The sequence below is a fragment of the Coregonus clupeaformis genome, chromosome 21, assembly GCF_020615455.1.
Source record: "Coregonus clupeaformis isolate EN_2021a chromosome 21, ASM2061545v1, whole genome shotgun sequence".
NCBI lineage: Eukaryota > Metazoa > Chordata > Actinopteri > Salmoniformes > Salmonidae > Coregonus > Coregonus clupeaformis.
In genome coordinates this window covers 48,239,570-48,250,627 of record NC_059212.1, presented here as the reverse complement: position 1 = coordinate 48,250,627, position 11,058 = coordinate 48,239,570, and the positions used below count along the sequence as shown (strand labels likewise).

The window sequence follows — 11,058 nt, the reverse complement described above, 5'->3', positions numbered from 1 at the left end:
AACGTTGGGCACGTGCTTTTTGCATCGGGTGGACGAAGCTTACACATTTTTAAGTGAAATCTCCACCCACAGTGATGAAGAAGAAAAAAACATCGCACTGAGACTTTTGTTTTATGATCATGATCCAATATGAATATATTCACATCTTCCATGAGGGCTATTGTATAATGTTTCATAAAGCTAGACAGTAGTTGGTTCTAAGATGTTAGTTTATAAAAACCATCTCAAAATCTACAGGGTTTATACATAAAACCTAACTGCGTAAAAAAATCGTTAAAAAAAACATGAAATTGAATATGTAAAATCATAGATTGGATGAATGCACACTGACTTGGGATGAGTGAATAACTAGTTTGAGTAAGTTGTCTTTATTTTTAGTTTGTTAGTTAGTTACTTGTTTCCCCCTCACAAGAAAGAAGTGTATCAGTAACGCATTACTACGGTGATGAGTTTTAAGAGGAAGCCCCAGTACAGGGTCGACCATAGAAATAGAATTACTCAAATAATTACATGTCTATGGAGTAGACGGCAAGATGCCATATCCTCACAATCTAGAATATTTATATCCCGTTGGTTGGAACTACTGGTGGGTGATGGTGGTGATGATGTACATTTTGGGCTTGCAACAGCATATTAAATTTGAATGGTTTAACGTTGACTGACAGTATTGTATTTGTTAAATGTCTCACATTTCACCATTATTCTCCTGCTTATAAATGTATTAATGTCATGCTACAACTGCTCATAACGTATTAATAACATCTTAACGTATTAATAGCACGCTATGCTGAAATGCAAAAGTTTAGAGAAAAACAATACAGGCAAAAAATTAAATTGTGACAATTTTTATTTTCCTATTTTTGTTCCAGTGATGAGAAGTGATTCAATTTTTGCATCAAAAGTTTTACAGAGAATATTCATCAATTTTCACAATCAGATTTTCATTTGCACTCATTCTTAACAATAAAACACTCTCTCCATCCATTGATAAAATATTAGCAAAAATACTTTCCCGCAACCAAACACCTAGCCTAAATAAAAAAAAAAGAACCTTCCCTTACAGAAAAGCATTTGCACAAAACCTCTATATTAAACTAACAACAGTAGTGTCACTATTTCATCAGAAGCTACTGTGCAGGGTTGGGGTTAATTCAGAAAGCATTGAAGATAATTTGATATTTCAGTGTACTTCTTGAATTGACGAATTGAAATGGAATTGACCCCAACCCTGATACTGTATTGACGTTGTGGTTCCAGCTTACATATACAGATGACTTCCATGATGGCTACAGTATGTTGCCTACAGCGAAAAAGTTAAAAAAAACTACAAACATGGCTGACAATTGCATAGATCACAAAAATGATGACGCTGATAAGAGGTAACGTGGAGGAATGACTTTACAAAATAATGACCTTTCACCTTTTGTAGGCTGTACAGAAATGTAGGTACAGAAATCCATAAAATTACACTGTTTAAAAATACATACACTGCAACAAAAGCCGGGATTCAATCCGATCATTCGGTAGATTTTAGATTTAGTGCGCTTGACATTCAAAGGTAATTTACTATTGAGCCAACATATGCAGTGTTTACCGTGAATGCGAACATTGCCTTTAAAAGGTGCATAGCCGACAAAACGCGATCTGATTGAATCTGGCCCGTAGGCTACAGAAATCCATAAAATGACATTGTCCAAAAAAAAGAAATGCACTTTAACTCATTGAAACAGTTCTTACCTCTCCTTCTTAAGAAAGTACAGATTCAACTTTCTTGAGTTTAAGAACTAAAACCCGATCCCAAATTAAAATGTCCCTCTTTTGTAAACACAGAACTAACAACAATTGCTATATTTGATGTTTTAAAAACAAGAACAATAAAAATTAATTGGAGACTTTTTCAAATAATTTGAACTTAATTTGACATGGATTCCCATAACAGTAACTCTGAGGAAGACGTCACCTGTTCTCATCCTGTACAATGGATTAAAGTGAGCTACAATAAAATCAACCAGACTTTTTTTGTTGAGCGCTCCAACTCCTTTCTACCTCTTCCTAGTCCTTTTAGAAGTTTTTCTTGGTTTCATGGTTTTAGTCATTGTTGCTCCTTTTGGTTGCTGTAGTGCGAAGGTTCACCTGAACTCGTAAAATAAAGCAACCCTTCCAAATGATAGATGTTTTAAAAAGAGCAAAGAAGCTGTACCTGATTGATTATATGCTAAATGGCATATTATTATTATTATTATTATTATAATATAGACGCCACGAGGTACTGAACCTGGGTCAAGTATGTATGTAAAAAATATATATGTCAAATAAATGTTTGAGATGCGCTTAATTTAGCTTGAAGTTTGCACTTTTGAGACTATTCCATTGTACCTGGCAAACTAACCTCGGAAGCCCAGGCTTCTCACGTCGAGTCAACGAGACAGATTTGGAAGGAGGGCCATGCCAGACTACTGGCACACTAAATCAAGCGCAGCTCAAGTATTTGAATGTATTGGACCCAGGCCTATGAGGTCCAATATTTGTCAAGTAGTGTATTTCAACAGAGATTGTAAAATTACAGGACTTTAAAAAATGGTGTTGTTATTCACATACGTTGTTGTCACAAATAGAATACTAAAGGTGCAACTGTGCTTTGAGATTATACATCACAGGTCTGTGTCGTAGTGAATTCTATAAAGTAGTTCAACTTCAGAATATAATTAATGTATTTATCGGTGTGTAATTATCTTTGGATATATAACACGGCCATTCCATTAATGGATTTTTTTTTTTTTTTTGAAATTCAAAACAATAATAAAAAAACATTCAAATTTTTTACACTAAAACAAACGACAACATTTTCATAATAACATTACATTGCAACCCTTATGGCTAATCGGAGCATTAAGCAGAACTTGTAACTTAGGATCTTATACCCAAAAATACAAGAGGGCTATTGCTATGTATTTCTACTTATGATCTCTCTCGTGACCCTTCGAACCATTCAACCAGTCATTCAAAAACTGTACAATGTTCTCTCGGACCATGCCGTCTTACCAATTGTAGACTGTGTATGCTAACATTCACTCTTATACCAGGGGCCTGTTCAGTAGGATGCAAAGTCACAGAACGTTCAGATAGAAATGTATAGTGTAGAACAGACATGAATCATCATCATATACAATTGGGGAACTGTGCCCAGCTATATTCATTACATTTCTATCTAGTTCTATTAGCATTTCACCTTACCTAAATACATCACCCAGGTCTTTTCACCAACGTTCTGTAAATGCCCCATGTTGTTTGATTGCTCAGCATCTCTGCTAGTGTTTCTTCAGGCAGTGACCAGACCCGGCAGGAAACACACAAACCTACTCCTCCACCACTTCCTGGTTGCTCACCTCATGCTCGTGGTGGTGGTCATGGCAACACTCGTGGTTGTCATGGTGGTGTTCCGCTGCGGTGGTTTCCGACTGTTCCACAGAGAGTTGCTCCAGTGAGCCGATGACGTCTGGCTCTAACATTGGCTCTGGTGTTGTTCCATCCAATGTGACGTCCTCTTGAGTGAGAGAGTCCCCCACCAAGAGGTCACTGACCTGGGGCTGAAGCAGGAGGTCGGCCAGGGGCTCTGGCTGGAGCTGGTCCTGGGGAGGGGAGGGGGAGAAGGAGGTGACGTCTGGGTCTGGGAGCGAGGCTTCAGCATCAGCAAGAGGAGGGGCAAATGGAGCCTCCACAACTGTGTCAGGGGATCCAGCGGATTCGGACATTAGGTCTTGTGATCCGGTGGGCAGGATAAGAGACTCCTGAGGTTCAGTCTCCATCTGGTTCTCTGGTGGCTTCTCAGGAATCTCACTGTCACCCAGCTCTTCTGTACGAACAGAGAGGAGAGACACAGTCAATGTCGGGACTACGGAGATTCATTGTTGGACAAATTGGTTGCAGCAGTATGAAAAATAGTGTTTGACTGATAAGGGTCTATCGTTTCACATTGTGATAATAAATATCAACAACAGTATGTCTTGTTATGACACGGCAACCAATTGAAAATACAAACACTACCAAAACAACAGATGTTATTGCTAACTTACCGATGCCGGAGAGGTTGTCGTTGTCCTTTTCCTCGTGCACATCCTCGTGCACGGCCAGAGAGGTGCCAGTCATGTCGATGGACGAGACAGACAGGTCCAGCCGATCAGCCATGTCTTCTGATGGGTCAGGGGTCATCATAGCCACCTCAGACTCAGAGAAGCCTGGAGGAACACAGAGACACTGATTTAGAACCTAAAGGTTCACTTTCTTATCAGGTGAAAAGGCAAACATTGGCAGTGCACAGAGGTAGTTAAAGATGAAAGGAAAAGTCAACGACACAGAGACTGCATCAATAGAACAGTCTCACAGATTCAGAACCTAACCTCAGAAACCAGGAACACAGAAAGACCGATTCAGAACCTAACCTCAGAAACCAGGAACACAGAAAGACAGATTCAGAACCTAACCTCAGAAACCAGGAACACAGAAAGACAGATTAATTAGTTAAAGGGCCAAACAAAGCAAACATGGTCAGAGGTCATGGAAGATGAAACAGTAAAGACAAACAGAGTAATCAGAGTCTTTGTTTCTGTCTGTGTGTATGATTGTGTTGTGCTGTGCTGACCCAAGGAAGAGTAGCTATTGCTAAAACACTAGTTAATAGACAAACATTTTAATGAACTGCTATTTCATTTATGGCTTTATATGTGTTGACTGAATATGTGTTTTTATAATGATCTATGGTGCGTTTGTAAATTCACTCTGGAGTGTCAGAGTGCGCTCTGGGTGTTCGTAAATTCAGAGCATTGTCAGGTTGTCCATTAGTAAATTCAGAGCATTTTGCTCTCGGCGCGTTCAGAGGGCACACTGGACGCTCTGGCCGAGGAGTAGGGTTGATCCAAGCATTCAGACCTCACAACGGCAGTCAAGCACCCAAGCTAACTGGTTAACATTGGCTAGCTTGCTAACTACTTCCAGACACAAATGAGAGAACACCTCACTCTGACCATTTTACTCACCCTAGCAGAGCTGGTTAGACTGTTTTCATGTTGTCCAGTGAGTTGGTGACTGCAACTGTGCTGCTGGCAACAATTGAATTACTATATTTTGCTGACGTTTACTGACACCGGCCATATTCAACGGGTGATGAGCGTTCATAAATTCATCAGTTATTCTGCGCTCTGACACACAGAGGAGAGAGTAGACAGCCAGAGCGTATTTACGAACGCACCCCCTAATAAATCAATTAACCAAAATCAACCAACTAATCAGTCAACCCACCTGGATCCATGACTCCCTGTAACTAACCAATCAGGATCCATGACTCACTGTAACCAACCAAAGTCAACCCACCTGGATCCATGACTCCCTGTAACCAACCAATCAGTCAACCCACCTGGATCCATGACTCCCTGTAACTAACCAATCAGGATCCATGACTCACTGTAACCAACCAAAGTCAACCCACCTGGATCCATGACTCCCTGTAACCAACTAATCAGTCAACCCACCTGTATCCATGACTCTCTGTAACCAACCAATCAGTCAACCCACCTGGATCCATGACTCCCTGTAACCAACCAATCAGTCAACCCACCTGGATCCATGACTACCTGTAACCAACCAATCAGTCAACCCACCTGGATCCATGACTACCTGTAACCAACCAATCAGTCAACCCACCTGGATCCATGACTCCCTGTAACCAACCAATCAGTCAACCCACCTGGATCCATGACTCCCTGTAACCAACCAACCAATCAGTCAACCCACCTGGATCCATGACTCCCTGTAACCAACCAATCAGTCAACCCACCTGGATCCATGACTCCCTGTAACCAACCAATCAGTCAACCCACCTGGATCCATGACTCCCTGTAACCAACCAATCAGTCAACCCACCTGGATCCATGATTCCCTGTAACCAACCAGTCAGTCAACCCACCTGGATCCATGACTCCCTGTAACTAACCAATCAGGATCCATGACTCCCTGTAACCAACCAATCAGTCAACCCACCTGTATCCATGACTCCCTGTAACCAACCAATCAGTCAACCCACCTGGATCCATGACTCCCTGTAACCAACCAATCAGTCAACCTACCTGGATCCATGACTCCCTGTAACCAACCAATCAGTCAACCCACCTGGATCCATGACTCCCTGTAACCAACCAATCAGTCAACCCACCTGGATCCATGACTCCCTGTAACCAACCAATCAGTCAACCCACCTGGATCCATGACTCCCTGTAACCAACCAATCAGTCAACCCACCTGGATCCATGACTCCCTGTAACCAACCAATCAGTCAACCCACCTGGACCCATGACTCCCTGTAACCAACCAATCAGTCAACCCACCTGGACCCATGACTCCCTGTAACCAACCAATCAGTCAACCCACCTGGATCCATGACTCCCTGTAACCAACCAATCAGTCAACCCACCTGGATCCATGACTCCCTGTAACCAACCAATCAGTCAACCCACCTGGATCCATGACTCCCTGTAACCAACCAATCAGTCAACCCACCTGGATCCATGACTCCCTGTAACCAACCAATCAGTCAACCCACCTGGATCCATGACTCCCTGTAACCAACCAATCAGTCAACCTACCTGGATCCATGACTCCCTGTAACCAACCAATCAGTCAACCCACCTGGATCCATGACTCCCTGTAACCAACCAATCAGTCAACCCACCTGGATCCATGACTCCCTGTAACCAACCAATCAGTCAACCCACCTGGATCCATGACTCCCTGTAACCAACCAATCAGTCAACCCACCTGGATCCATGACTCCCTGTAACCAACCAATCAGTCAACCCACCAGGATCCATGACTCCCTGTAACCAACCAATCAGTCAACCCACCTGGATCCATGACTCCCTGTATGGGTGGAGGTAGAGGACTGTCATCCTCTTGCAGAGTGATCTGTGCCAGTGTGTTTTGTCGGTCTGTTATCTCTGCTCCCTGTCCCAGGCGTGGGCCGGACTGACCCACCATCAGAGACGCCTGGGGATCACACAGCAACAACCGATAACAGTTGATTTATTCATTCATTCATTTATTTGACAGGGGCAATGCACATCAATTAAACATTTTTGTAAATTTGCCTGGTTTAGCCAGATGAAATCAGAGGTGGACTATGGATCTGTCTCCGTCCGTTGGTTAGTCACACGCGATATCTCAGACACCACAGGGCCGATTTTGACGAAACTTGGGTGAATGGTGCATCTTGCCATAGAGATCCGGCATTTACAAAATTACACTGATTGGCCCAAGGGGGACGGAATCTACTGCAATTCCAAACTTTGAACAAGCATATCTCCTGTCCTGTTTGAGCTACAGTCATCTCGTTTTCTACATATACACTGAGTACAAAACATGACAGACTGACCAGGTGAAAGCTATGATCCCTTATTGATGTCACCTGTTAAATCCACTTCAATCAGTGTAGATGAAGGGGAGGAGACAGGTTAAAGAAGGATTTTTAAGCCTTGAGACATGGAGTGTGTATGTGTGCCATTCAGAGGGTGAATGGGCAAGACAAAAGATTGAAGTGCCTTTGAACAGGGTATGATAGTAGGTGCCAGGTTTGTGTCAAGAACTGCAACGCTGCTAGGTTTTTCACGCTCAACAGTTTCCCGTGTGTATCAAGAATGGTCCACCACCCAAAGGACATCCAGCCAACTTGTACCCAACTGTGAGAAGCATTGGAGTCAACATGGGCCAGCATCCCTGTGGAATGCTTGACACCTTGTAGAGTCCATGCACCGACTAATTGAGTCTGTTCTGAGGGCAAATGGGAGGGTGCAACTCAATATTAGGAAGGTCTTCTTAAATGTTTGGTACACTCAGTGTATGCATCTCGTCATCAGAAACAAGTTTCCCCATAAGGACCTTGATCGGCTCTTTCTCCCCCTCTCATGAATACAACGCAACATAAGATTGAATAATTGTCACTGGGGAAGGAGGACAGACGGACAGACAACATGTTTACTGTTGTCATCTGTAGACATTTAATATTGCAGATAGGTATAGTGCATTATGATGTATTATAATGCATTGCAAGACTTGTCATAAGCATGTATGATAGCCTTGTAATGGGGTAACGGTCAGCCTTGTCACTAGGAGGCCTGTAGGTTCATGTGTTATTACTGTACCCGTGACTGGCATAGTGGCATTCCCTCTGTCTTATTCCTATAATTGTAGTTGTAGTGAAACACAATGAACCCATCCATACCTCTTCGTATCCATTGGTGGGTATCTCTGGTGTGGTGCCATCTTCAGGTAGAGAGGGAAACATGGTCGGGATCCTGTGCAAGTAGCCGTATCCGATACCACAACCCAAACTAAAAACAACAAATATCAGTTAGTCTGCTGCTGTTTCAGAGCCTTGGCATTTAGGCAGTACAGAGCCCAGATAAGACCCAGTGGCTCACTCACCTCCCCTCTCCTCCCCAGGCCCCATTGGGTGTGACCACCACCTCTCTGCAGGCATCCGTCTCTGTGTTGTAGATTAGCAGCTTCAGAGGTTTCCCCTCGTGGGCCTCAATCAGGGAAAAGAAATCCTCCGACTGAGGATAGACACCGAGATTACAGTGCCCATGTTTATTGCAATGGGTTATTTTCCCACTAAATTAAAGGCAACAATCTAGTCATCTTAGTTAACAACCTTAAAACGTTAAGAAGAAGAACGTGAATGACAATAATGAAGCTTACATCCTGCAACACCTGGTCTGCTCCGACGATGAAGTCACTGTGGGCCTGAAGGCTGGCCAACGCAGCCGGTGAGTTAACATCCACATCCTATAGGGAAAATAACACACAGAATAGCATGATGTCAAACAACATCTAGGATCTCCCCACAGACAGACACACGACTGATCACACCACAGATAAAACTATAACTAGTTGTAGAAATTGTAGTGGCGCGTATGTTATCTACTACTAGCTAATCATAGCCTCATCGACAGCCAGGTACGTCCTCACCAGCACATGCCAGACGTTCTCGTTGGCTCCCTGGTAGCTACAGAACCTGACAGAGGCCCCCAGCAGGCCCTGTCCTCCCCACATGTTACTGGGCACCACCTCCACCTCCCTCAGCTTCATGGTCTTAGTGCTGTACACCTCCATCGTCACCGCCTTCTCCACGTTAGCCTTCAGAAGGTCCTTTAGCGTGTCATTCTCCTGGTTCTGGACACAAGTTAGTTTGTCAGTTGTAAATATGTTGTAAGTGTGCAATACATGGGTGGGGGTCGTGTGTGATAGATAAAATATGGATGGATGGATGGATGGATGGAACAGAGTATCTAAGATCTATTTTATATTAATCCAAGGTCTGCAAAATAAATAAATAAGATGGTATCACAATGCTCTGACTAACTCACCAGTCTGTGGTCTCCTAGAGAGAGGATGAATCTGACTAACTCACCAGTCTGTGGTCTCCTAGAGAGAGGATGAATCTGACTAACTCACCAGTCTGTGGTCTCCTAGAGAGAGGATGAATCTGACTAACTCACCAGTCTGTGGTCTCCTAGAGAGAGGATGAATCTGACTAACTCACCAGTCTGTGGTCTCCCAGAGAGAGGATGAAGTCAAAGAATGGCTCCAAACCAGCTTTTTCTGCAGGGGAATTCTCCTGCACCTATCAGTTTACCACGTGGACATAGGAAGACAAACACAACCATTGAATCCAATGTTTTGCTATGATGCATAGGTCCTTAATGTTATCATCACTATCACTGTCATTACTGGTTATTACATATAGCCTATACCATAGTTCCACACCTCTAGAATGTGATTTAGGCATACAGTATTAATGTACATTTCCGGTACAAAATGTACAGGCATGTAGAAAAACAATAACATTGGTCTTGAGTATACTAACATCAGATGGTGTTGTTGATCAATAAATCAAATCAGATTTTATTTTATTGGTCACGTACACATATTTAGCAGGTGTTATTGCGGGTGTAGCGAAATGATTGTGTATAATCTATGTACTGGTTCAATTAAGTTGTGTTGTGTTTTGCAGCATTGTATGTATTCCAGCTATGCTGTTTTGCAACATTGGGCTTCTGCAGATGGCAGCAGTCACAGAGGCAGCGACAGAATTTGAACGGTTACATAAATGTTCCTCTCAGGCGAACGTCCTGGCCCAAATACAGTAGGTAGCTATCTAGATTAGTAAACTCAACTTCATATATGGAGTTGAGTTTACTAAGCTACTATCTAACTAACTCGTGTAGCTATACACATTTATTATGTAAATGCATGCATGAAAATGTGTAAATGTTGTCATTTGTCACCACTAGGCCTATTATCTACAATAGCTACATCGACTTCGACTGGTTTAAGTTTTGTTACATTGTAGCTAGCGCACCTGGGTGTTCATTCATAAAAAAGAGAAAGCGATCGTAAACAGCCTATGCACTATGCACAGAGTTATTATGATCGATTGTTCTAGCTCGTAAATCAATGTGATGTCGATGTGTTGTCGTGCGCCAAAGAGGTAGCTAGCTAAGTGCCACCTCATCAGCTTTCGGCAGGCCTTATCTGGCTACTACACCACTTATGCCTTCTGGAAACTACTGTAAATTCGCCTTTCAAAGAACTGCGGTCAAGAACTACACGCTGCATCATAAAAAACGTGCAATAAAATAAAGACGCAGTATTACCCCGTGCACGTGGTATCCATCTGTTCCTCCTTCCGACACACCGGTGCTTTGTGATAAACCCATTTTTATAGAATGCACAAAATATTATTTCACTGTAGCTAGAAGAGTAGAACGATTCCCCTAACGCTCCGTGGCCATCTTGTCATTGGCGATCTCGTACATCAGACCAGACTAGTCGCAGACTGGTGACACCGAGCACCACGTAGGTACAGTATGTAGAGCAACGATCTCATCGGTCACTTGACCCTCATTAATAATAATTATCCCTTTAGTGAATCCGGGACGGTTGGTGCTAACGTGCGCTAATGTGACTAGAACGACGTCTTAAGTAACAGCAAACTTTCTGGGACATAGA

The 11,058-nt window shown here is 42.8% G+C and overlaps 1 protein-coding gene across 1 annotated transcript; it reads right to left on the bottom strand.

Moving 5' to 3' along the window:
- Positions 1–829: 829 nt before the first annotated feature.
- gorasp1a (golgi reassembly stacking protein 1a) lies at positions 830–10,877 on the bottom strand. Its single transcript, XM_041842416.2, has 9 exons — positions 10,704–10,877; positions 9,590–9,670; positions 9,016–9,219; positions 8,746–8,832; positions 8,470–8,600; positions 8,267–8,375; positions 6,894–7,035; positions 4,074–4,235; positions 830–3,853 (listed from the first exon to the last, which is right to left on the bottom strand). Exons 1-9 carry the CDS (start codon positions 10,764–10,766, stop codon positions 3,357–3,359), a joined length of 1,476 nt encoding a protein of 491 aa, XP_041698350.2. The 5' UTR covers positions 10,767–10,877; the 3' UTR covers positions 830–3,356.
- Positions 10,878–11,058: the final 181 nt, after the last annotated feature.